General features: G+C 46.9%; 1 protein-coding gene across 1 annotated transcript; it reads left to right on the forward strand.

The window, feature by feature from the left end:
- The first annotated feature begins 3,563 nt into the window (after window positions 1–3,563).
- NYX (nyctalopin) lies at window positions 3,564–26,669 on the forward strand. The gene is made up of 4 exons (XM_004755137.3): window positions 3,564–4,575; window positions 5,082–5,312; window positions 5,668–5,745; window positions 23,139–26,669. Exons 3-4 carry the CDS (start codon window positions 5,709–5,711, stop codon window positions 24,545–24,547), a joined length of 1,446 nt encoding a protein of 481 aa, XP_004755194.2. The 5' UTR covers window positions 3,564–4,575; window positions 5,082–5,312; window positions 5,668–5,708; the 3' UTR covers window positions 24,548–26,669.
- Window positions 26,670–27,569: the final 900 nt, after the last annotated feature.

A 27,569-nucleotide genomic window follows, 5' to 3' on the forward strand; every position in this document is an offset into this window, starting at 1 on the left:
TTTCTTTCTTTCTTTTTTTTAAGATTTTATTTATTTATTTGAGAGAAGGAGAGCACGAGCAGGGAGAGGGACAGAGGGAGATTGAGAGGGAGAAGCATCCCTTAGCAGGGATGCTAAGTGGAGAGCCCCACATGGGGCTTGATGCCAGGACCTGGGACCACGACCTGAGTCAAAGGCAGATGTTTAACCAACTGAGTCACCCAGATGCCTCAACTTTTTTTTTTTTAAAGATTTGTTTATTTGAGAGAGTGAGTGAGAGAGAGCACATGCAGGGTGGAGGGGTAGGGGAAGAGAGAGAATCAGACTCCCCACTGAGCGGAGAGCCTGATGTGGGGCTCAGTCTCAGAATTCCAGCACCATGCATGACCTGAGCTGAAGGCAGATGCTTAACCGACTGAGCCATCCAGACGCCCCTATGCTATTTCTGTTTCAGTTCTTCCCTGCCACTTGTTTTGTGGGAAGATTTTAAAGCAAATCCCAGACATATAATTTCACCATAAATACTTCTATATTTTTTCCTAATGCACAAGAACTTTAAAAATAGGATATAATACCACTGTCACACCCAAGAGAAAACTAACTCTGTATATTACCTAATAATCAGTCTGTATTTTGTTTCTGCTGACTGTTTCACAATTATCCAAAGATTGCCTTGTTTGACGTCTTGTAAGTTTGTTTCACTTAACAGATTTCCCTTCTTTCCCCTCCTCCCCATTCCATTAATTTGTTGGAAAAATTGGATCACTTGCCCTGTAGAACTTTCCACAGTCTATATTTAGCTGATTGCATCTTTGGTGTCTTTTAACATATTTCTCCATCCTTCATATTTCTTTAAATAGTAGCTGGATCTGGAGGCTTGATTAGCTTCAGGTTCTTTCTTTTTTGGCTGTGATTACCTCAGTGATAGTGCTATGTACTTTCTATTGGGTCATGTCAGGAGGCACCTACTGTCTGCTTGTGCCATTTTGGAGGCATGTTAGGGGTGATCAGTAGGATTCATGATTTCACTGCAGCATAGTCATTTCCTCATTCTGTCACTTCTGGATTTATTATTTACTATTTATTCTGTGATTTTTAAAAAAAGATTTATTTATTTATATGACAGAGCGAGAGACTCCGAGAGTGGGAACACAAGCAGGGGCAGTGGGAGACAGAGAAGCAGCCTTCCTGCCAAGGAGGGAGCTGGATGCGTGGCTTGATCCCAGGACCCTGGGACCATGACCTGAGCCGAAGGCAGACACTTAGTGACTGAGACACCCAGGCACCCCTAGCTGTGATTCTTTTATAAAGAGAAACTTTACCTCATCAACTAGTGCATTTGGTTACCTTATAGTCCATAAATATGGAAAGGCAACGTAAACGCTTCTTTCCCCTTAGTTACCACCTTTTTTTGGTTTGTTTTAAAGATTTTATTTATTTATTTGACAGACAGAGATCACAAGTAGGCCGAGAGGCAGGCAGAGAGAGAGGAGGAAGCAGGCTCCCCACTGAGCAGAGAGCCTGATGCAGGGTTGGATCCCAGGACCCTGGGATCATGACCTGAGCCAAAGGAAGAGGCTTTAACCCACTGAGCCACACAGGCGCCCTAGTTACCACCTTTCAAAATAATGCTTTAGTAACCTCCAAAGTCTACTGACGAATGTTTTTAAGTATCATTATAAACTCACGGATCTAACGAACGTTTAGTTTATTTGATGCATTTCAGTTTACTTAGGTGAGTATTCTTATCCATGCTTGTCCCATCTTTGGCCAGTGGAACTACTTGACTTTTCTTCTACCCACCCAAGTATCTTGGATGGCTTGTCTTCTGAAAAAATAAGACGTTCCAGAATGGCGTTGTACTTTGCCTGCCCCTGGCCATGGAAGTAACCTTTTCTTGGAGGAGCTCTGGTTTCTTTGAGGAGAGACCTACTTTTGATGCAGTGTAAAGAGTGATGATTTCAAAAGAGGCTGGACGGAGGTGTATCTTTGGGCAGCGGGCAGTGTTTGTTGAATGAAATGGCAGGAAGGGTCCCCGAGGCCAGCTTTTCATGCACAAAGGAGGTAACAGGGTATCAGCCACCATCAGAGCTACGTGGCCGAGTCACAAGGGCAAGGCACTGGGAGACCATCCCCAGGGTGTGACCTTTGGAGAGTCAGGCCCTCGCCCTGGCATCCCTTCCAGCGGGGCACTCTGCGGCTCCAGGTGCGTGACTAACGTTTCCGGCAGCGACGCGCCCTGGGACTTTCCCGGGCCCCAGCCTCCCCGGCCTTGCTGCTGAGAATGGCGCGGCGGGGGCGGGGAGCAGGTGGGGGGCTGGGGCTGGGAGCCGCCCGGCGGGACTCCGGAGCCAGGGCGCCCTCTGGCGGTCACACGAGGAGGGGCGGGACTCGGCGGGGGCGGGGCTCCGCGTCCGGCAGCCCCTCCTCTTTGACCCTGGGGTTGGGCTGGGCGGGCGGACGCGGGCAGAAGCTACAAAGGTTTCGCAAGGACGTGACCTTAAGGGGTGAAAACCACGGTGTGACGCGTGGTTGCCAGCCGGGGCTAGCGAGCTGAACTAGTTCTCCGACGCCCGGGGAGGGGGGAAGGGAGCGGCTGGGCCGAAAGGTCCAGACCTGTGACTCAATGCCTGTAGCCCCCTCCATTGCTGCGGTGGCGCGCCCTGCGCCCCGGGAGAAGGAAGGGGGCGCGAGTCTGCACCTGGTCTGCGGTTGGGGTGACGTCACTCCACCCGGGGTGGGGGGGCTCCGCGGAATGAGGGCATGGTTTTCTCTGCCTCTCCCCTCCGCCCAGTGAAGCAGCGAGGCCCAAGCTGGTCACCGAGCTGGGAGTTTTGATTCGAAGGTTGGAAGTGAAAGGACAGGGGGATTTGCTAATAGATAACAAAGGAGTTAGGTATTTTAGCCGTGGAATAGCTTCAGTCAACGCAGATTAGGGGTGCCTTCGGTGCCTAGCAAAAAGTGGGCTGGTACCTCCCCCTCCTCACTCAGGCAGCGGGAGTGGCCATGGGGGGGCAACTTTTGTTCCCTTGTCTTGCTAGGGTCCCGGAAAAGCCCAGCGACTGGGAGGCAGGGGGACAGGGTCCTCGCTTCATGTTTACCTGTCACTCTGGGAAACAGGTCACTTAACCTGCCTGGGTCCATCCCAGACCATGAGGGCCCTTCACCCCACATGTCCTCCATGTGCAAATAGCTGACCCTTAAGAGGCCACTTCTCCAGCATACACAGTAATGGCACAGTCTATGCTTAGGATGATTAAGAAAAGCAGATTCAGGGTCTGGGCACTGCGTTCTGAGGTCCCGGGGGCCCCATGACTCCTCACCCTGAGTCTCCCTCCATCTTGCCTAGTCTGAGGGTGATCTTGGCGTTGTGGGAGGGCGATTTGAATCAGCCACAAACCTGGCTGGAAGAGCATGGGACTCTTGATCTCAGAGTCATGAGTTCAAGCCCCGTGTTGAGTGTGGGGATTACAGAAATTAAAAAAAAAAAAAGTGCTTTTTTTTCACTTGAAATCAATCTTCACATGTCCGTGCCCTCCGTCCCCCTTCCTCCCCCAATGTGGTGTGTGTGTGTCTGTGTGTGCAAGCAGGAGGGATAGGAGGGAGAGAAATAGAAACAATCTGGTTCGTGCCTCCACAGGAGGAATTTTGATTTTCCCCTCACTCGTGGCCCCTAGCTGTGTCCCTGTGGGGCTGCCCCCGACCTCCACCCGTGCAGCAGGAATTACGAAGAAACACCAGGGCTTCCCACCCCTCCTCTGCTGACAGGAAGCTTTTCTAGAAGGCCACCTGCAAAGGCAGAGTGTTGCTTCCTGGGCCGCTTCTGTTTCACAGGGTTACTTACACACTGCTCCTCCCTTTTCCTTCTTATCAGCTACCAACAGCATTGCAACATCCTCAGCACGAGTGCAGCGGGTGTGGCTGGGGGCCAGACTACCTCGATCTTTGAAGTTTCTCCCTGAGGGTATACCGTATAGAGAAGTTCTCGGTGGCACTTCCTGTGGCCACCCCCACCCTCTTGCTTTTAACCCCTTGGGACCCTTGGGATCAAAGTTTTTGATAGCAAGGTGGCCTGTTCTCCAGCTGTAGACCGTGGTGCTAGCTGGCCTGGCGGTTGGGTCCTTTCCTTTCCCCACAGAGGGTCTCTGACCGCTCCTGACTTTGCATCTGGGAGAAATGTCTGATTTCCTAGGTAGAGAAGGTCTTCCTCAGGGAGGTCCTTGGCCCAGAGCGACAGCCCAGGTCTTCCTCAGGACAGGTCCTTGGCCCAAGAGCCTGGAGAGGACTGAAGGCGAGGTGGGTCCAGTAAGCCGCGCGCAAGGACTGTAGGTGCGGACTCGCTGTTCCAGCCGCCTTCCAGCCTGGGCAGCGGTTTCCTTTGTAAGGCCATGCACCCATTTCTACCCCATTGCCAGGATGCTTTCCTTCCCAGCAGAGGTTATAGCGAGTTCAGCCTTATATTGGTTTACAAGGCCCAAGTGCAAGAAAACCAAAATTCTCCAGGCACGGCAGCGGCGGACGTCTAGATTTGCACCCCGAGCCCCGGTTGTGGGAAGGGAACTCCAGGCTTCCATCCATCGACGCCAGCATACCCAGGTCAGGCCATCCAGGATGTGGGCTGTCTCCCCTTGGGTGGTTCTAAGCCCTGGGTACCTGGCAGGTCAGTCCCAGCAGAGCAGAGGGCCGGATCCTACAGCCAAGCTTGCTGGGGACAGAAGAATGTGGGGGGCACCCAAACTGCCCCCTCCGCTCCCCTAAACCAGCCCCCACACCCATGGGAATCTGGTGAAAATGGAGAGCTCTGTCCCTTCCCCACCTCTCCAGGTTATATAACAGTGTCTTTGTTGAAAATGCTGATAATGCTGTTTGGCAGCCGCAGGAAGCCAGTTTCTGGCTACATATTGCTTGGGGGCTGGGGCTGGGGTCAGGGCAGGAGGTGGGATCTGTGGGGGTTGGTTTAAGGAGAGAAAGGGGCCAGGCAGATGGAGAGGCCAAGGCCTGGAGATAAAGCCGATTGGTGTGTCAGCAAAATCTGTCCCGGGCTTTGGTGATTCGAAAGGCAGACAAATTCTTTCATCTCTGTTAATCCTCATCTGATACAGGATTTTCCTGCCATTAAATCTGGAGAAAGAAACATAAGCACTCGAACCTGCACAAGCAAGTATTTCTCCTCGACTCCTGCTCACCATCTCCCCCTCCCCACCTCCACTCCCCATTAGTTCTCTGCTGGACCATTTTTTAGGTCTGTGGCTGCCAGACTTAGGAGATGGATGGGCTTGGGGAGCCGAAGGGCGCCTTGGAGGAGGAGCAGGACCAGGCAGACCCCCAGGACAGTAAGCGACATTTGGGGACTGACTATTCATGAATGCTTCTCAGCAGAGGTCTCCTCTCTGTCCATTTGCTTGCTGGGTTGTCAGTGAGTCCATCTGTGTTGCTGTCAGGGTTCTAGTCTGATGAAGGGTTTCCAAACAGAGCCAAGCTGTCAATTGGGGGTGGGGGGAGCTTCTGGTGGGCTGTTGTTACTGGTTTCTCTTAAGACCAAGATCGATGGGGGAGAAGTGAGTGTGAAGAAGAGGGCAAAGGCAGGGCATTCAGGAGGAAGTGCACAGGTGTGGGGAGGGGCCTGTGTGTCCCCGTTCTCCAGGGACCCCTCCTGGGCGCTCGGTGACCTGTGCTGTTTCCCTTCAGGTAGGGAGTCCACATCTGGGTGGTTCTAAGCCACCGGGTGCATGAAAGACCACGGGATGCTGGTCCTGCTACTGCATGGTGAGTTCCAAGGCCCCTTCCTTCTGACCCCCAGCAGATAGATGCCAGTGGGGGCAGGGGTTGGAGAGCCCATAGAAGATTCTAGAAGATGCATGGAAACCACAGGGCTTCTACCCAAGGAGCTTGGTCTTCAAGTGGCTTCCATGAAAGCCGTACATGGACACCATGTACAGAACTGTGATCAGGGGGGAGGGAATGGAGAATGAGATAAAACAGAACAGGTGGGGGGTTTAGTTTGCTTGTTTGTTTGTTGAAAAACAGAATTCCTGAGCCAAATATATGAAATAACCTTTTGGCAATTTTCTTATTCTAATTTCAGATATGAGTTCTTTTTTTTTTTAATTTCTAAAAAGATTTTATTGATTTGAGAGAGGGAGAGACAGCAAGAGAGGGAACACAAGCAGGATGAGCAGGAAAGGGAGAAGCAGGCTTCCTGCTGAGCAGGGAGCCCCACTCCGGGCTCAATCCCAGGACCCTGGGACCATGACCTGAGCCCAAGGCAGATGCCTCATGACTGAGCCACCCAGGCGCCCCATCATTTTCTTATTCTAATTTCCGATACAACTTCATTGGTGTAATCACCAAGAACTACAGTGGTCATATTACTTTAAGCTTATTTAGTATAAAAAAAATCCCTTAAGCCATCTTCCTAAAGGAAGAAGAAAAAAATGAAAATATCAGGTGGGAATTGTGTGATTATGGATGTTGAAACATTCTTCCCCAAGGTTTTTGGTCCTATTGTTACGTGGGTTTTAATATAACAAGAAGACTCCTCACAGAATTTTTTTGCCACACCTCTGCAGACCCACCTGCTCAAAGCCAAGATGGCCCAGGTGGAAAAAAAAATCCCTTGGTAAATTCTGCAGTAAAGAATTCTACACAAAGAATCTGTTTTTCTGGCCCTTGGGTGAATGTAATTCTTTGAGGTGATAAGTACCCATGTGATAGACGTCTGTGTGCAGTGCTGGCAGAGAAAATTTTGCCAGATAATTCCAAAATGGTAGTAATAGAATCTTCTTACCCTTTATTCCACTTTTTCAAAAAGTAGAGCTTGGTCTATTCAGTGAGTCAACAGTACACTCCAGGGATATTATGAGGGGTATAATTGGACAGCTTTTGTCCTTGAGAAGCTTGCATTCTTTTATGGAAGATCTAATACATAAATGAGAAACAGAATTGGAACAAGGTGCAGGGAACACTGTGATAAGCAGGACATGACTTTCTACACCGAGGAGCCTCCAAAGGACAGAGGTTGACATATAATTACGAACAGCCAGCTCCTTGCCATATCTTCTACCTAGAAAGGATATGAAGTTTGATTGACTCATTGGGACAGAATGTTTGGTTCTCTGAGCCAGCATGATTTTCAGTGTGTACCCAAAGCTCTCCCATCCCTGACAGAATGCAGACAGTATTCCTAGCCTGCGCATGGCAAAACGGGAGCTGTTCTTGCTGCCGCAGAAACCCGAAATACATCCAGACTTCTTGTGACAAGTTGGAGAGCTTAGCAGTGACATCATTTGCTAACAATAGATGCACTTAAAATTAATGACCGTCTCCACATCCCCTGGCGCTTTAATTTAAAACACACTCAGCAGCACAGACAGTATTACTCTGACTACAAGTCACAGGATTATGAACGACATGTTCCCGAGAAGCAGGCAGGGATAGGGTTGTACCTCCTTAGCTAGAGAAAAAAAAAATGATTAAATGAGCCTGACAAAACAAGGTCGTGGGGGAATCAGAAGTGGCTCACGGCAGGGCAAATCTGGGACAAAAGCGGAACAGAAATTCTCTGGATAGGAGGGTTCACTGGAAGTGCCTCCCCTCCCCTCCCCTCCCCTCCCCTTCCCTTCCCTTCTCTGCTCCTCCCCTTCCCGCCCCTCCCCTCTCCACTATGGCAGCCCCTTTGGGGTCTTCCTGCTGTTCACAGCGTAATATCCCAATTCCTTGTTTTACAGGGTTCCTCACCCAGGGCTTGCTCTAAACCACAAGTCTCTAACAAGGGCCCGGGTTTCTGTTTTATTCACCTTGCTGTCTCTAGAATCTAAGACATTGTAGGTGCTTGTAAAGATTTGTTAAATGGGTGAAGCCGCCCAGATGAGAACCATTACGGTACCTGATAGAGGCCTTGCGCCTAAAAATATCTGTATCAAGTTCAGAAACTCTTCAAACTGAATAATAAGACAACCCATTACAATTTTTTTAAAAATGATTAACCCCTATGCCCAATGTGGGGCTCAAATTCACGACCCCAAGATCGAGTCACATGCTTTCCCAACTGAGCCAGCCAGGTGCCCCCTAAGAGAACCCATCTTTAAAATATGGGCAGCACATTTTGAATAGCTCTTTCATCAAAGAAGATATACAGATGACTAGCAAGTACATGAAAAGATACTCAACCTTATTAGTCATCAGGGAGATGCAAATGAAACCCACAAGGAGATACCACTTCACACCCACTAGGATGGCTAGAGTTAAAAAGACATAGCAAGTGTTGGTGTGGATGTGAAGCAACTGAGATACTTACCATCTGACCCAGCAATTCCTCTCCTAGGTAAATGCTAACTGAAAACACATGTCCGCAGCAAGACTCACCCACAAATCCTTCCGTCAGCCTTAGTCATCACAGGTGAAAACTGGAAAACAAACCAAATGCCCATTCACAGGTGACTGAACACACAAATTGGGGTACATCCACACGGTGGAATATTGTCCAGCAGTAAAAATGAACCACCGGGGCCCCTGGGTGGCTCAGTTGGTTGAGGGTTCAACTCTTGGTTTGGGCTCAGGTCATGATGTCAGGGCCATGGGATCGAGTCCCGCGTCTGGCTGCACGTTCAGCAAGGAGTCTGTGAAGGTTTCTCTTTCCCTCTCTCTCTGCTGCTCCCTGAGATCTCTCTGTCTCTCTCAATTAAATAAATAAATCTTTAAAAAAATGAAGGAGCAAGTGACATTCAGACAACACAGATGCATTTCACAAACATCATGCTGACTGAAAAAAACCATTCGATTCCATTTATATGAAGTTCTAGAATAGGCAAAACGAATCTACAGTTCAGAAAGTGGATCAGTGGTTGTCTGGAGCTGCAGATGGGGAGAGGACTGCTGTCAATGGGACCCGAGGAAACTTTCTGAATGGTCTGAATGTTCTAAATCCCGTGTAGAGCGGAGCTTACACAGATGTGTTGCATTTGTTATACACTTAAAATGAGTACATTTCCATTGAGGTAAATTATACCTTCATCAACTTGACTTAAAAGAGAAAAGGAAGTCTGTAGGGAGAGAGCGCCTGCACCCCAAAGAGAACACATCCTTTATTAATGAGACTCAGGTGCTGTGCAGTGAAGGGCAGTATGCGTGCGCCATTCATCGGTGTCGTTGCATGGATAAGTAGCTCGTTGGCTTTGATTGTAGAGTAGTACTCCTTGAATGGGGGCTACTAGTTTGTTCATCATTCATTCCCCCCACTGAAACAAGTAGAGCACTTGTTTCATTTTGGGGCGATTATCAATATTTAGGCCCGGAGGCCTTCCTGGGGCCTTGTGTTCTACTCCTCCTATGGGACAGCTCTCTACCATAGGATTCGCAGGGCCTGTGAGGCTATCAGCAGAACACCCTTCCTGAGACACACCAGTTTCTCCATCCCCCATGACGCACATTAGTCAGCAAAGCTGAGGGGTGAATCCAGGATCCTCTCTGTCTTTACTGTCACAAAAGGTATGTTTGTGGCATGAGAAGGAAGTTCCGGGATTACCGTGATGTCAGAGGCCATGGGATGGTCTCCCCCCACTGCCTCTCCATTCCCCCAACCCATTTTGTTTTGAAAATCCAGCACTGGGTCTTGGCCTGAGGAGCAACCCGGACAGCATTTGCAGGGAGTGGGAAGAGAATGACTTCCAGAGCCAAAGTGGCTGAAGAGATTTTGCTGAAAGCAGAAAATGACCATATTTTCCCTTGCTATTTTGGTTTCGTGAGGCACAAGTTCTTTGAAAACAATGAGGATGAAGAAACACTTAAAACTCAGTCTGTGGTTGGAAACTCCATGAATAACTGGTCTCCTCAGCAGACCTCAAGGGGAAAAGCACACATCTGAAAATCGGAGGGCCTCTGAAGGAGAAATTCCTCAGCTGGTCTACATTAAGATCTCATTCTATGGGGCATCTGAACCCAGCCTTCCCTGCCTCCCTGCAGTGCGGAGGTGGTCAACACATCAGACCCGAACACAAAAGCAGGGACCCTTTTCTGTATTTGCCTAGATTCTGGACACCTTGTAACATTCACTATTATTATTATTTTTTTATTGAAGTAAAATTCACACAACATAAAATTAACCATGAACCATTTTCTTTATGAGAGAAAGAGAGAAAGAGGGAGAGAGAAAGTGCACCTGCATGCATGGTGAGGGGAGAGGAGAGGCAGAAAGAGAGAGAGAGAGACTTATGCAGACTCCATGCCCAGCATGGAACCCAATGTGCACGCTCGATCTCAGGACCCCCAGATCATGCCCTGAGCCAAAATCAAGAAATCAGGAGTTGGGACACTTAACTGACTGAGCCACCCAGCTGCCTTAATCATAAACCATTTTAAATACTTTATTTTTTTTTTTTAGTGTAGGCTCCAAACATGACATCAAGACCTGAGCTAAGAGTTGGACGCTTAACTGACTGAGCCACCCAGGTGCCCCAAACCATGAACCATTTTGAAGTGTACAGTTTGGCAGCATTGAGCACATTCACAATGTTGTGCAACCATCACCTCTATTTCCAAGGCATTTGCATCACCCCGAAAGGAAACCCTCTACCTATTAGGCAGTCACTCCGCATTCTTACTACTCCCAGCCCCTGGCAGACACTAACCTACTTTCTGTCTCTACGGCTTTGCCTCTTCTGGGCATTTCATGTAAATGGAATCCTACAGTATGTGGCCTGTGTGTCTGGCTGCTTTCCCCTAGCCTAATGTTTGTTTGTTAGATTTATTTATTTATTTGAGAGAGAAAGCACGGGGGGGCGGGGCAGAGGGAGAGGGAGAGAATATTAAGCATACTCCATGCTGAGCTCGGAGGGCAATGGGGGTCGATCTCATAACCCTGAGATCACGACCTGAGCCGAGTTGGATGCTTAACCGACCGTGCCACCCAGGCACCCCCAGCATAACGTTTCTGAGGTTCATCCACATTTAGTGTGTATCGCTACTTCATTCCTTTTTATGGCAGAATAATATTTCATGGTGTGGACAGACCACATTTTGTTTATCCATTCATCTGTTGATGGACATTTGTTTCCCTCTTTGGGCTATTGTGAATAACGCTGCTATGAACTTTCATGCCCAAGTATTTATTAGAACACCTGCTTTCAATTCCTTTGGGTATATACCTAAGGAGTGGAATTGCTGGGGCGTATGGTAATTCTAGGTTACACCTTGTAACATTTTATACCATGTGGATAAATCCCATTTTTTATTTTTTAAAGATTTTTATTTGTTTATTTGACAGAGATCACAAGTAGGCAGAGAAGCAGGCTCCCTCCTGAACAGAAAGCCCGACGAGGGGCTCGATCCCAGGACTCTGGGATCATGACTTGAGCTGAAGGCAGAGGCTTTAACCCACTGAGCCACCCAGGTGCCCAATAAATCCCATTTTAATAAAGTTGGTCCACCTGGTGATTCTAATGTGCAGCCCAGGCAGAGAACCATTCTAGACTCTTCCTTGCAGTCTACTTGTTGTAACTTCACTAGTCTCATACTTCGTGTCTTGCTTTCCACTTTGGGGGCAGATCTCCATGTGGTCCTTGAAGTACTAGTCTCTTGGTGAGATTTAATCCTGTGGCAACAGTGCCCCGTGGAGCTTGCTGTTAGCTTTATCCCATGCTTTCACAGCTGTTTTGAGCTTTACAACTCATCCGTTCCTCATAAGGGTCTGCCTGTTACAGATGAGGGAACTGAGATTCGGAAACCTTGGCTGAGGTTAAAGCAAAACAAAACGCTCAAGAGAGCAGTGTGAGAAGGCAGGGATGAAAGGCAGTGTCATCAGAGTTTATGAGAGAATGAGAGAGGCCGTGCCCTCAGGATGAGTGCTTCCAGATTGAATGCTCTGGAAAGCCCTGTATTCGTAACCCTGAGCTATGACAGAGCCTGGCTGAGCAGCGGCCAGTCCTGAGACCGGGCCAGGTTGGCTGATTTTCCCATCTTCCTCTCCCAACGTCAGACTGGGAAAGTCTGAAACCTTTTCAGATTTCCACATGGATCCTTCTCAAAAATACTGGTGTGCGAACAGAAATTGCTCAGCAACTGCCGGGGAGTTTGACTTTCACCTCTCACAAACTGTGATCTTTATTTTAATTCGGTAAATGTTTTTCTGGCCAAGGGATCCCAGTGGAACTTGGCCCTGGACAGCCGAGGAGATTTGTTTCTGGAACGATCACTGCTGATGACAGGAGAGGCCCCTTTTCATTTGCATTTGGAAAAATCAGGGATGGCCTCAACAAATTTTGATTCTATATTCTATTTATTGTGCCAGTGAATAGCAAGGAGCTTCCTTTTGGTTGAGGGGCACCGCCTGGTCCTGAATTTGAGTAGCTTTTTCTTTCAAGGTGGAATGTTCACAAGGTTCTTTGTGGGGGAGGAAGGGGCCAGAAGGAGGAGATGGTGCAGATATTAAGGGGACCTGTTTCACCTCTGATGATGTTTTAGATTCTTGTTGTAAACCACAGCACCTACTTAAGGTACTGTTGAAGCCAAGAAAGGGTTATTCAGGATTGTGAGGTATTCCCAGTTTTCCTGGTTGGGGACCACTGCCCAGAGCAATGCCTGAGCCAGGGAGCCGGACAGCTCCAGCAAAGGCCCTGAGGCCACCACCACTGGTGGACCCATCTGGCAGCTCATGGGCATCATGCTGGGCACTGGGTCCCAGAAATAATACCCCAAGAGCCCGAAAATCCAGATACCTCTGCCGTCATCCTGGCCAGAAAATGGTTTCTGCCTTGCACTTACTTCTGAATCCAAGTGTCCCTTTGGGTGTCCAATTGGCAAAACTAGGTCACATGCCTCGGCCCTAACTGTAAGGGACGTTGGGAAAGAGAGTTTCTGGCTTCTATCTTGAGGAGAAGGACTTATAATGTAGAAAATTCCCTAAATGTAGAAAGAGTACTTAAAAGGTGCCGGGTAGCCAGAAAAAGTATCAAACATTCTCTACTATCAGAGATGGTTTGGTCACAAGGAACAGAAATCCACTTGTCCACATAGATGGTTTGAATAGGTTTATAAAATGGAAATGAGGAAACGTCATAGAAACAGCTATCAACTAGCGAGCCTTCTGGGAACCAGCAAGCTGGCTAGCAACTTCCCGCTCTTCCTTATCTCCATCTCTGTGATTCTCACATTGGGGTTTTGTCCTCTGTCCGCACACCAGCTTCCTCACCTTGCCCTGGACTCCTGCTCCCTTGTAACTCTGACTGGCACATGGCTCTGGTAACAAACCTAGCCCCAGTATTGTACTGGTGATGCCCACCATTTCACTGCCCATTCCATGTTCACAGCCAGTTGGTGGGGAGGGGGCAGGGGCTGTTGAATGAATCTGATTGGCTCTGCTTAGGTCAAATGTTTATCCCCAGTCCAAACAGCTGTGTCTGGGAGGAGGTGGCAGAGACCCACGGGGTTCTGGTACTTTTTCTTAGAGGTGGTGGTTGGCAACAGCTGCTGCCCAACCGGGAAAATGAGAGCCAGAAGGGCCCCTAAAGGGCAGGAAGTGCGGGCCCTTCAGTTTATAGTTAAAGAGACGGAAGCTCTTTGGGTGTGTCTGGTGGGGAAGAGTACAGCATAATGGAAAGACAAAAACCAAAGGTTGATGTCATTTAACCACTTTGAACCTCAGTTTCCTCTTTCATGAGAAGAGAATAATACTTACCTTGCAGATTGTCATATAAAACGAGAAAAAGGTAGCAAGCTTAGCTTTGAGCAAACACTAATTAAAAAGAAACCCACAAAATCTGATTAATTTGAACTCTATGATACATGCTCCTATCACCCAGATAACATTCCCAAACTACGTCTTACAGATATTTGCTGTCTTTTGGGACCGAGTTCATCTGCAGGCCTTACTCTGTTGAGCTCTCAGAGCCCCCCTGCCAACGGCTCTGTTCTGGGACTGCATAGAAGTATAATCTTATAGTATGTACCCTTTTGTGTCAAGTTTCTGTGGCTCAGCATAATGTTTTTGTTGTTTGTATCAATGGTTTGTTCCTTTTTCTTTCTCTACTGTTGGGTAGTTTCCAATTTTTATCTGTTCTGAATAAGCCACTGTGAGCATTCTTGTACAGTCTTCATGTGGACCTTTCTTTTCTTTCTCTTGGGTAAATACTTAGGAGTGGAATTGCTGAGTCATAGGGTAGGCATATGTTTAGCTTTAATAGACACTGCCAAAGCTTTGCAGAGTTCCCGAACTATTTTCCACTCCTGCCAACCATGTGAGAATCCAGTTGGTCTATGTCCTTGCCAGCATTTGGGGTTGTCAGTCTTTTGAATTGTCGCCATTCTAGTGGGTGTATAAGGAAATCTCATTGTTTTAATTGGCACTTCCCTAGTGACTACTTAATATATTCTTTCATGAAGTGTCTCAAGTCTTTTAACCATTTTTATTTAGTTGTCTTTTCATTATTTGTTTGTAGTTGTTTTTATATTATGTAATACAAGTCATATACATATATGGTATATATATGTGTATATATGTATACACTGTATTACTTTCCTTGATATCTTTTTCTTTAAGCTGCTTTATTAGGGCACCTGGGTGCTGCAGTTAATTAAATGTCTCGCTCTTAGTTTCAGCCCAGGTCATGATCTCAGGGTCATGAGATCGAGCCCCATGTCAGGCTCTGTGTGGGGCTCCACATGAGACTCTGTGACAGACTCAGCACTCAGCATGGAGTCTGCTTAAATTTCTCTCTTCCTCTGCCCTCCCCCACGCACTCGCTCATGCTCTCTTGTGCTCTCTCTCTCAAATAATCTTAAAAAAAAAACCAACTTCTTGAAATATAATTGATGTTTAACAAACCGAACATATTTGAAGTGTACCCTTGTGAAACCATCAGCGCAATCAAGATAAATGACATATCCATTACCTCCAAGGTAGAGGTAATGGATATATAATGGACATATCCATTACCTCCAATGCCCCTGTAAGGTTCCTCCTTCCATGTCCCTCTCTGCTTCCCCACCCATCCTGGGCTGACCACTGATTTTTCTGTTACTACAGAGTAATGTTCACGTACATGGAATCAGATCCTATGTATTTTTGTTTGTTTGTTTGGCTTCTTTTACTCAGCAGAATTATCTTGAGATTCATCCATTTCTTTTTATCACCCAGTAGTATTCAGTTGTGTAGCTACATGATAATTTGTTTACCTGTTCAGACTTGGTGGGTGTTAATGTTGTTTCCAGTTCTGTGTAACTATGAATAAAGCAGCTGTGAACAGTCATGTCCAAGTCTTTTTTAAAAAAAGTTATTTATTAACGTATTTATTTGGCAGAGAGAGAGAGAGATCACAAGTAGGCAGAGAGGCAGGCGGTGGCGGGTGGGAAGCAGAGAGCCCAATGCAGGGCTGGATCCCAGGACCCTGGGGCCATGACCTGAGCTGAAGGCAGAAGCTTAATCCACTGAGCCACACTGGCGCCTCGTGCCCAAGTGTTTTGTATGGACATATGCTTTTATTTCCCTAGGAGTAGAATGGATGAATCATAAGGTAGGTGTATGTTTGATTTTAAAGGAAGCGCCACATTGTTTCCAATGTGGTGGTACCACTTTACACTCCCGCCAATCTTGTAAGAGGGTCCCAGTTATTCCATATGCTCTTCAACACTTGGTATGTTGATCTTTATAATTTTAGTCATTCTAGTAGGATGCATTTCCCTAATAACTAAGGATGTTGACCATATTTTCATGTTTGCCTTTTGTGTATCTTTTTTTGGTCAAGTGTTTCTTCACATATTTTGCCCATTTATTAATTGGGTTATCTGTTTCCTTATCACTGAGTTTTGAGAGTTCTTTATATATTTTGGATACAAGTCTTTTATGAGCTATATATACAGAGACAATATATAGCTATTTTCTCCCAGTCTGTGGCCCGTCTTTCCATTCCCCCCCGTTTTTTTAAATGATTGATTGATTGATTTTAGAGAGAGAGCACGCGCAAACTCGACCTAGTGAGGGGCAGGGGGAAGGGAGAATCCTGAAGCAGGATTCTCTGAGTGTGGAGCCCAATGCAGGGCTCAATGCAGGGCTCAACGTGGGTCTTGATCCCAGGACCCTGAGATCCTGACCTGAGCTGAAATAAAGAGTCAGATGCTTAACCATCTGCATCACCCAGAAACCCTGCTTTTCATTCTCTTAACAGTGTCTTTCAAAGAGCAGATTTCTTTTATTTTGGTAAAGTCCAAGTTATTATTTTCCTCTTTTATGTTTTTTTTTTTCTTTTTGGTTCTAAGAAGACCTACCTTACCATTAGGTCACAAAAGATACTCTTTTATATTGTCTTCAAGAAGCTTTATAGTCTTAGCTTTTACATTTAGGTCTGTGGTCCACCTAAAATAAGTTTTTGTGTATAGTGTGAGATGGGGGCCAAGGTTCTTTTTTATTTTCTAGGGATTGCAATATGCATCTTTAATTTATTGTGGTCTTCCTTGAATTAATCTTATACTGCTTCATCTATAATGTAAGATCCTTACAAGAGTACAATTCAGTTTTACTTCCCTTCTTATGCTTTATGCTCTAGTCGTATTTGTCATTTACAAATGTTATAAACTCCACAGCGCATTGCTCTTTTGACTTTAAATAATCAGTTACCTGTTAAGCAATTAAGGTGAGAAAAAAGTCTTTTTGTGACATTATTGGCCATTTCCATTACTCTTCATTCCATACTTCCCTTCAGGCTAAAGAACATCTTTGTTTCTTGTGCGGAAGATCTGTTAGGGATGAATTTTCTTTTTCTTTTTCTTAAGATTTTATTTATTTATTTGACAGAGATCATAAGCAGGCAGAGAGGCTGGCAGAGAGAGAGGGGGAAGCAGGCTCCCTGCTGAGCAGAGAGCCCGATGCGGGGCTCAATCCCAGGACCCTGGGATCATGACCTGAGCTGAAGGCAGAGGCTTTAACCCACTGAGCCAACCAGGTGCCCCTTTATTTTTTTAAAAATATTTTATTTATTTACTTATTTATTTATTTGAGAGAGAGAGAGAGAGAGAGAGAGAGAAAGAAAGAAAGAGCAGAGGGAGAGGGAGAAGTAGACTCCACACAGAGCATGGAGCCCTTCTTGGGGCTTGATCTCAGGACCCTGAGATCATGACCTGAGCCAAAATCAAGAGTTGGACGCTTCACTGACTGAGCCAGCCACGCACCCCTTTTCCAGCACTTTAAAAGATGCAATTTCAGGGTGCACCTGGCTGCTCACTTGGTAGAGCATGGGGCTCTTGATCTTGGGATTATGAGTTCAAGCCCCACATTGGGCATAGAGTTTACTTAAAAAAATTTTTTAAAGATATATATTTTTGTCTTATAGCCTCTGTGGGTCAGTCATCGTTCTTATTGTTGTGTACTCTACGTAATGTCTTTTTTCTTTGGACGCTTTAAAGAATTTTCTATCTTTGGTTTTCAGCAATTTGACTATGATGAGTCTAGAAGTATATTTGTGTGTGTATGTGTATGTGATGTTACTTGGGGTTTGCTGGGCTTCTTGGTTTTAATCAAATTTTAGAAATTGTCAATTATTTTTCTGCTGTATTCTCTTTCTTCTGTACTTTTAAACTCCAAATACATGCATGTTCGTCTAATTGCTTGATATTATCCCACAGGTCATTGAAGTTCCAATCATATTTTTTCCAGTCTTTTTTTTTTCTTCTGTGCTTCTGTAATTTCTATTGACCTCTCTTCAAGTTCATGAAATCTTTTTTTTTCTGCTGTGTCCAATCTGTTTTTCTTATTCAATCAGTTTTTAAAAATTTCAAATATTGTGGTGTGCCTGGGTGGCTCAGTTGGTTGGATGTCCAACTTGTGATTTCGGCTCAGGTCATGATCTCAGTGTCCTAGGATTGAGCCCCGCATCAGGCTCCATGCTCTTTAGGGAGTCTGCTGGAGGATTCTTTCTTTTCTCTCTCTCTCCTTCCCCAGCCATGCTCTCTGAAATAAATAAATCTTTAAAAAAAATAAATTTTCAAATATTATATTGTTGTTTCAGCACTAAGATTTCCATTGGGCTCATTGTTAGTTTCACTATCTCTTCTAAGATTCAAATTTTCCATGTCTTCACCCATTATATCCATCTTCTCCTGGAAATTTCTTAGCATATTTATAATTAATCCTTGTTTGGTAATTCCAACATCTGGGCAGTCTTTGGGTCTGCCTCTGTTAACTACTTTTTTTCCCTTTTGACAAGTGTCATGTTTTGCTGCTTCACATATCTAGTATTATTTGTATACAAGTAGTAGTTACAAGGAAATCTAGATTCTATATCTTCCTTTGAGGAGTGTTGAATTTTGCATGGCATTCACTGAAAGTACTGACTGGCAGGTCACCTTGATACTGGGGAGGCTTACTTTTAGGTTTTGTTAGGGTAGGCCTAGTGCAGTTTTGTCCTTTGTCCTGGGAAATGGTCTTTACTGCTAAGGTGTGGCCTTCTGGGATTTCCATAGAAAGCCTGAGGTATTTTATAAGTCCTTCTAACTTGGTAGACCTTGAACTTTTAATCTGTCTCCCATTACTGGGAAATTGTTGAAATCTTTGGTTAGTGCTTTTGGCCTTCACTTCTTGGCTCCTTGGAGTCACTCCACATATATGCATGTTAGGACTCAAACAAAGATCTGAGGGGAGTCTGTATGCCAGTTTTGTGGCTCCTTCTTTTCCGTGTTTTCCCTCTTCAATTTCCAGACACTGTGGCAGCTGTAATACTCTGACTTCTAATGCATCAGCCTGATAAGACTCTTGCTTTCTGCTTGAACTGTACTCCCTATCTGCAGCATGGACTTGAAAATGCCCTAAGACGGGGCGCCTGGGTGACTCAGTGGGTTAAAGCCTCTGCCTTTAGCTCAGGTCATGATCCCAGGGTCATGGGATCGAGCCTTGTATCAGGCTCTCTGCTCAGCAGGGAGCCTGCGTCCTCCTCTCTCTCTCTCTGCTTCTCTGCCTACTTGTGATCTCTGTCTGTAAAAAGAATAAATAAAATCTTAAAAAAAAAATGACCTAAGAGGAAAAGGCAGTTTTCTTTTCATTTTCATTTTTATAATTATTTTTTAAAATTCCAGTAGAGTTAACATACAGTGTTATTTAGGTATAAGAGGAAAAGTCAGATAAATATGTCTTCACCTAGTTTGCCTCTCATTTTTAAAAATTAATTTGTTTTAAAGAGGGAAGGAGGGGGAGGGGGAGGGGCAGAGAGAGAGGGAGATTGAGAATCTTAAGCAGACTCCATGCCCAGCTTGGAGCGCGACCTGGGGGTTTGATCTCAAGATCCTGAGATCATGACCTGAGCCAAAACCAAGAAATCAAGAGTTGGATGTTAACCGCCTGAACCACCATGCCCCAGCTTCTCTTCTTTTAAGGGTTGTATCTACTCTGGTTGCCTATTTAAGTTGCTCTCTCGTGTCTTCAAAGATTTTTTTGTTTAAGTATTTTTTTCAGTTTACACTAGCTATCAGCAGGAATGTTAGTCTGGTACAAGCTCCTGTAGCATTACTGCAAGAAGAACTCACCCAAATATGTTATTATTTTTTAAAAAATTTTGTTTTAGTGCCCTACTTTTCTGAACCATTAGACATATACTTAGTCTTCATATTGGGTAAACCCATACTGGATTTTGGTTGTCTGTTCTGAGAATTTACTTGATTTCATTTGAATTTCACTAAGTAATCCAGTAAATTAGTAATTCCTAATGGCTCTTAAAGTTTCAAAGGTTGAAAATAGATCTCTAATAGTGACAACATCTTGAATGTTTCAAGTTCAAAATAAATGTTAATCTATTTTCTGAAATAGGGAATACATCCACATGGTTCAACATTTAAGATAAAAACGACACACAAGCGGTGCCTGGGTGACTCAGTGGGTTGAGCCTCTGCCTTCAGCTCAGGTCATGATCCTAGGGTCCTGGGATCGAGCCCCACATCGGGTTCTCTGCTAAGCAGGGGGCCCACTTCCTCCTCTCTCTCTCTGCCTGCCTCTCTGCCTACTTGTGATCTCTGTCAAAGAAATAAATAAAATCTTTTTAAAAAGGACACAATAGGGACGCCTGGGTGGCTCAGTTGGTTAAGCAGCTGCCTTCGGCTCAGGTCATGATCCCAGCGTCCTGGGATCGAGTCCCACATCGGGCTCCTTGCTCAGCAGGGAGCCTGCTTCTCCCTCTGCCTCTGTCTGCCATTCTGTCTGCCTGTGCTCGCTCTCTCCCTCTCTCTCTCTCTCTGATAAATAAATAAAATCTTAAAAAAAAAGGACACAATAAAAAGCTTCACTCCCACCCCTGTTGCATTTTTTTTAAAGATTTTATTTATTTCTTTGACAGACAGAGATCACAAGTAGGCAGAGAGGCAGGCAGAGAGAGAGAGGAGGTAGCGGGCTCCCTGCAGATCAGAGAGGCTGATGTGGGGCTCGAGCCCAGGACCCTGGGACCATGACCTGAGCCGAAGGCAGAGGTTTAACCCACTGAGCCACCCAGGCGCCCCTGTTGCATGTGTTTTAGAAAAACTGGCAGTTCCATTTTATTAACTAATTCCAGTCATAATCCCAGGAATTCCTTGACAAAGAGGTTTTTTTAACCAAACTTAAAAAAAAAAAAAGATTTTATTTATTTATTTGAGAGAGAATGAGAGAGAGAGAGAGACCATGAGAAGGGGGAGGGTCAGAAGGAGAAGCAGACTCCCTGCTGAGCGGGGAGCCCAATGTGGGACTCAGTCCCAGGACTCCAGGATCACGACCTGAGCTGAAGGCAGTCCCTTAACTAACTGAGCCACCTAAACTTTCTTTTTAAAAGATTTTATGTATTTATTTGACCCAGAGAGAAAGAGAGAGAGACAGAGAACACAAGCAGGGGGAGCAGGAGAAGGAGAAGCAGACTCCCCCCTGAGCAGGGAGCCCAATGTCGGACTTGATCCCAAGACCCTGAGATCCCGACCTGAGCTGAAGGCAAACACGTAACTGACTGAGCCACCCAGGCGCCCTGTTTTTTTTTTTTTTTTTAATAGATTTTTAAATTTATTCATTTGACAGAGATACAGAGACAGCACAAGCAGGGGGAGAGGCAGAGGGAGAGGGAGAAGCAGACTCCTTGCTGAGCAGGGAGCCCGATGTGGGGCTCGATCCCACATCGAGCTGAGCCGAAGGCAGATGCTTAACCATCTGAGCTACCCATGTGCCCCTTATGTTTTGTTTTTAATAAATGACATTCTCCAGGAGGAATCATTACAGAGGAAGGCATCAATTCCATTTAATTCTGCACACATTTAGTGTGTCGGGAACAATGTTAGCTATTGTGGAGTAGAAACATGAGTCATACAGTTGAGAGCGCACTTCTCTTAATTAAAAAGGAGAAGAGAGTAGAATGAAGGACTATTTGTAAGGAAATCTGATGCCTTCTACTTGACCCAGTTGGAAGAGTTGTGATAGAAAAAGGTCCCATCCCTGCCCAGCTGACGCCTGGAGTTAAGGTTATATTCTTGGCTCTGTCTCTAAAAGCGTTTCTCTCTAGCCCAGCTGCTGCCCTGTTTACAGTTAAGCTCAGCACAAGGTCCAAGAACCTTGCTGGAAGCTTGGTGTCTAGTTCATAGGGAGAGGTTAGAACTAAGTCAAGCCTCTGTAATATTAGAATGTTTAACTAGCTACAGTTTACAACAGAGGGGTTGCTCAAAGGGCTGAGTGTTCTCCAGCCAAGTCTGAAAAAGCTGAACCCCTTCCTAGCAGCTGAAAAAACATGGAGTGTCTACAACAAATGTACTGAAGGCACTGGAAGCTGAACCAAGCCACAGAGGCAGCAGCAAGCAGATTCTGCACACTCCTTGTGTGGCCACACCTTCAGGTTCCTACAAGGGCTCCCAGGCAGGGTAATGGGTACACAGTGGGAGGTCAGGGATGATTGCTAGGAATTTGGGAGTACTGCTGAGGGAGGCTAGAAATTATGAGTGTCAGTGGTCAGGTTTACCTCTGGGTACTTTTGTTCCTCTGCAGGAATTTCAGATCGAGCACACTCCACCTGTGAGCTGCTCCTGGCCAGATAAAACCTGTGTTTCTTCCATGCTGCCTTTTCCATTGGAACTCAAGATGGGGCTTAGGACCTCTGGCTACCATTCTGTTTTGCTGCAGGTGGCAAGCCTCCTGGAGGGCTTTTGAAGCCTTTATCTGATTCTCCATTCATATGCTCAGAAAAAAATTAACTTATAAACACCATTCTCTCCTGTGATGATTTAGAAAGGTCTCTAAAGAGCAAGGGCTGGTGAATGATAATTAACTCCACCATGTCCACAGTTATTTTTTTGAGATGCATAAGCAGGTCATTGTAAATTTAGAATGCTGTCCTTATGGCTTAAATGTGGTGATTGTTAAAAACAAAAAAAGATTGACAGAATTTTCTTTCTTGACCAACCTCCTGTTCCTTAAATCTTATTCTTGAGGCTTAATTTTCTCAAGGGGGGGGGTAAGTTTTCAGTTATTGAATTCTTATAGCAGGAGGGACTAGAGCAGCACCAATAAAAATATAATGCAAGCCACAAATGTTTAAATTTTCTAAGTAGCCCCATTAAAAATATAAAAAGAAACAGTTGATACTAATTTTAATATTTTAGTTAATCCAATATTTCTAAAATGTCATTTCAACACATAATCAATATAAGAATTATTGATGAGATAACTCTTTTTTTTTGGTACTAAGTGTTTGAGACGTGCTGTATATTTTACACTTCCAGCACATCACAATTCGGGCTAGGCATATTTCAAATGCTCAGTAGCTACATGTGGCTAGTGACGACGACGGTTTTGAGCAGTGCAGGACTAGAGCACAGGCGGCAGTGATGCCCTCCAGGTCCCCCTACGCATGCAACGAACCCCCTAGGCCGAATTCTAGGAGAGCATCAAGTGATGTTACAGGCGGGAGGGTGTTTCGAATTGGGTCAGATGCCAGAATCCCACCTGGGATTTGCTGGTGAAGATAACTGGAAAGCAAAGGGGTGGGTGGCATGGGTGGGGAACCTGTGCCAGGAAGGTCTGGGACCTGGAAAGAAGGCATTAGGAGGGCGCAGTTATGCAGGAGGTGTGAGAACTTGGTGGGTAGAGGGCAGAATCCTGCTAAGTGGACAGGTAGGACTTCACTGGTGCTACCCTTTGACGGTTGTTCCTTTTCTGTCTTCTCTCCGCGCTCCTCACCTCCCAGCGGTGGTCTTCAGCCTGCCCAGCGTCTGGGCGGAGGAGGCCTGCACGCGCACCTGCCCCGCCGCCTGCGCCTGCAGCAGCACCGAGCGCGGCTGCTCCGTGCGCTGTGACCGCGCCGGCCTCCTGCGGGTGCCGGCCGAGTTCCCGTGCGAGGCGGCTTCCATCGACCTGGACCGGAACGGCCTGCGCTTCCTGGGCGAGCGGGCCTTCGGCACGCTGCCGTCGCTGCGCCGCCTGTCGCTGCGCCACAACAACCTGTCCTTCATCACGCCCGGCGCCTTCAAGGGCCTGCCGCGGTTGGCCGAGCTGCGCCTGGCGCACAACGGCGAGCTGCGCTACCTGCACGCGCGCACCTTCGCCGCCCTTGGCCGCCTCCGCCGGCTCGACCTGGCCTCCTGCCGCCTCTTCACGGTGCCTGAGCGCCTCCTGGCCGAGCTGCCCGCCCTGCGCGAGCTCGCCGCCTTCGACAACCTCTTCCGCCGCGTGCCCGGCGCGCTGCGTGGCCTGGCCAACCTGACGCATGCGCACCTAGAGCGCAGCCGCATCGAGGCGGTGGCCTCCAGCTCGCTGCAGGGCATGAGGCGCCTGCGCTCGCTCAGCCTGCAGGCCAACCGCGTCCGTGCGGTGCACGCAGGTGCCTTTCGCGACTGTGGCGCCCTGGAGCACCTGCTGCTCAACGACAACCGGCTGGGAGAGCTGCCCGCGGAAGCCTTCGTAGGCCTGCGCCGCCTGCGCACGCTCAACCTGGGTGGCAACGCGCTGGGCCTCGTGGCGCGCGCCTGGTTCGCGGACCTGGCGGAGCTTGAGCTGCTCTACCTGGACCGCAACAGCATCGCCTTTGTGGAGGAGGGCGCCTTCCAGAACCTCTCGGGCCTCCTCGCTCTGCACCTCAATGGCAATCACCTCACTGTGCTGGCCTGGGCCGCCTTCCAGCCTGGCTTCTTCCTGGGCCGCCTCTTTCTCTTCCGCAACCCATGGCGCTGTGACTGTCACCTGGAGTGGCTGCGGGACTGGATGGAGAGCTCTGGGCGCGTGTCCGACGTGCCGTGCGCCGCCCCGGGCTCTGTGGCTGGCCTAGACCTCAGCCAGGTGGCCTTTGGGCGCTCTTCCGATGGCCTCTGTGTGGACCCCGAGGAGCTGAACCTCACTGCATCCAGTTCAGGCCCGTCCCCAGAGCCAGAGGCCACCACCGTGAGTAGGTTCAGCAGCCTCCTCTCCAAGCTGTTGGCCCCGAGGGCCCCAGTGGAGGAGGTGGCCAACACCACCGAGGGGCCGCTCAACATCTCCCTGTCCGACAGTCTCCCCTCCACCGGGGTGGTCGTCTGCATCCACAACGCCCGGTTTGTCCTCGGCTCCGGTCTCCTGCTCAGTGTGGCCCAGCACGCAGTGTTTGTTCTACACGTGAACTGACCTTGCCCCAGTGGGGTAGCCCAGATTGCCTTGGCCAGTGGGGAAAAGTGTAGTTAACTGGCCTGGAGATTGTGTTGAGGGGGAGAGGGGAACAGGGTGGGGGCAGATGGTGAAAATTCCAGCCCAGGATGGAAGGGACAGTTAACTTTCAGAGATGGCTCTAGGAAGAGGAGAACCCCCGGCAATGCCACGCCAGGGATGGGGTGGAGGTGGAGAGAGGAATGGATTTCTGCTCATGTCACATGGGCATCAGTTGGAGAAGAGAAGCAAGAGTGAACGTGGGCCCTCCAGTGAGAAGATTAGGAATTGGAAGCTCCTAGGGCTACAGAGATCTACCCCATCACTTGCCCCCATCTTCCAGGAAACAGAGACTCCAGTGCCGGAAATAGCGTCAATCCAGTGGCTAAGTACCAAGAACTGTGCCAGTTTTGCTGGTGGGACCGCCCAATAAGCCCAGTCCCTTTGTTTTCTACCACAGTTGCCCTCCCCCTCACTGAGGGGCACAGGACGCTAGAGTCCAGGAAGATGGACAGAACAGGAGAGAAGGGGGATGTGAGAGGAACTTAGACCCAAGGGGTTGGCCTTGGTTCCTGGGGTCTGGAATGTGTCAGGAGGCATTGAAAACAAGGATCCATTTCACTTACTTCACAGTTATTCCCGGGGTGGCCTTAGCCACAAAACAACTTTAGGGCAGGGTAGGGGGAGAAAAGGTGGGGGATGGGGTTTTCTGTATACAACTAAGTGTGTAAAATACTAAGATTTAAAAAAAAGTCAAACAAGTTTCTTTATTGCAAGTTTTTTTAGTCTTTCATATGCAAACATGCATTGTGAATCTCCAGAGAGGCCACAAAATCCTCTTTCTTAAGTTGTGTGGAAGACAGAGATGCTGTTAGCAGAGTAGGGAATCTCCAGCTTGGATGATCCCATTAGGTGTGGAAATTTTTATGGGTGGCACACTTTGGGGCTGACTAATGGCCAGGAGACAAGGAGGCAGCCAGTAGCTGGGAAGGGGGCCACAGAGATTTCCCAGGGTAGGAGTTGGCTAACTGTAAGCCCCTAGGCCTGAGTGTCAGAGCAAATTCTGTATGGCTGCTAAATACTTGCTCACACACTTGTCCACACACAAGTAACGATGACTGCATTTGTCAACATGTGCGAAATCCCTAGGTTTGTTGTTGTTGTTGTGTGAGTAAAGTGATAGGGGTTTTTAAAGTGAGGATACAGAAAAAGCTCTCAGGAGGGAGTCCCATCACGGTTGCCCTCGAAATCGCTAGTTTTAATGTCTTGAATTCCTCTATGTTTGAAGAGCTGGTTTTTCAAAGTCCACATAATTCCACATAATGCGCCAAGCTGTCAGGTCTTCCTGGTGATAGTACTTCTTTGTTTCTAGGTCATACTAAGTATCAGAAATGTTGCAGAAAGCTCCTCTGAGGGTGGGAGTGTTCAAATGGGTTGTGATCTTTTGTGGTCAGTTACCTCACCTCAACCGGTCACAACCAGCATTTAAGAAAGATAGAACAGAAAAGTCACAAGTCTTGGGGTACCTGGGTGGCTCAGTGGTTAAGCCTTTGCCTTCGGCTCAGGTCTTGATCTCAGGGTGCTGGGATCGAGCCCCGCATCGGGCTCTCTGCTCAGCAGGGAGCCTGCCTCCCTCTCTCTCTCTGCGTGCTTCTCCATCTACTTGTGATCTCTCTCTCCTTGTCAGATAGATAAATAAAATATTTAAAAAAAGAAAAGTCTCAGAGTCTTACATGTAACAGGTATTGTTTTGTGAAACTGTATTGAATTTGTATGCGTTTGTTCAGATGATATGTGTATGTTGTGTCTGGATCACTGCATACACTTTATATTTTATTGTGGGCTATTGTTGAGAAAGTTTGAAAGTCACTAATCTGGAGGCTACATGATTTTTTCAAACTCTTTATTTTGAAATGTGTCAAACCTACAGGAAAGTTTCAAGGATAGTAGAGTGAACACTTTGGCCATTCACCTCGGTTTCCAGATTGTTCACATTTTACTGTATTTGCCGTGTATAGTCTGAGTTAGTTGTAAACATCACAGCCCTTCACCCCTAAAAAAACCACAGCATGTACTTCCTATTAGGAATGTTATCATTGATAGAATACTATTACTTAAAATATACTGTCTTGAAATTTCAGCGGTTGTCAAAATGATTTTTGTATATGTGCTGCCGAAGCGAGCACTGTCAAAATGATTTTTGAAGCAGTCATTCTTTTGCCTCTGAGTGGAAAAAAAGGTTCCTGTGTTCGTTTAATCACAATACTCAAAATTCCAAATCCACCAATTGACTTTAATATTTTAAAATGAATTCGTTCTCCAAATGTCTTTTAAAATGTGAGAACCAGATGAGGTCAGAAATGTTGTTTGTTCAAACTGTGTGTTGTGTCCATGGTAACTGGGTAAGGATCACGAGAATCCTGGAGACCAGATCTGTGCATTTGGGTAGCCATGGAAGCCCACGGCAGACATGTAGCCCGTGTTACTGAGGAACGAGATGCTGCCTCAGGAGGAATGTCCTGCCTTTCATTTGGAGCCGGTTCCCGAGAGTCAGCCTCAATTCTGCTGCTCCAATTCTGCCTGGTGGTTAGATGGCCAGCTTTTTAATGAACGTTTGTTTGATTGAATGTTTTTGAACAAGTATCAACACTGAAATAGCCTCCGGGGAGACAGATTTTTATAGAACTACCCAGCCCAGTAGAATTCTGGGAACGTGGGAGTTACTTACTGCCAAACAGATCCAGAGTCGCCTGGAACAGGTTCCCAGTGAATTGTGGCCATTATGAGCTTTCATGAGAGAACAGGGAGTGGAGTTCCCAGTTCTGAGTTCATTAAGTTTCCCACCCCTTCATTGGCTAATCATACCTTGAGAAATCCTAAGGTGCTATGGATTCTTCTCAGGAAAACAACGTGAACCTGTCTGGGTGGGCCATTTTATGCTGTGGTAACAAACGATCCACCTTAAGTTCCCCACAGCCGGGAAGTGTGGTCCTCCTCTGTGCCC

The sequence above is a fragment of the Mustela putorius genome, unplaced genomic scaffold (genome assembly GCF_011764305.1).
Source record: "Mustela putorius furo isolate JIRA1106 unplaced genomic scaffold, ASM1176430v1.1 tig00003836_pilon_pilon_pilon, whole genome shotgun sequence".
Classification (NCBI taxonomy): domain Eukaryota; kingdom Metazoa; phylum Chordata; class Mammalia; order Carnivora; family Mustelidae; genus Mustela; species Mustela putorius.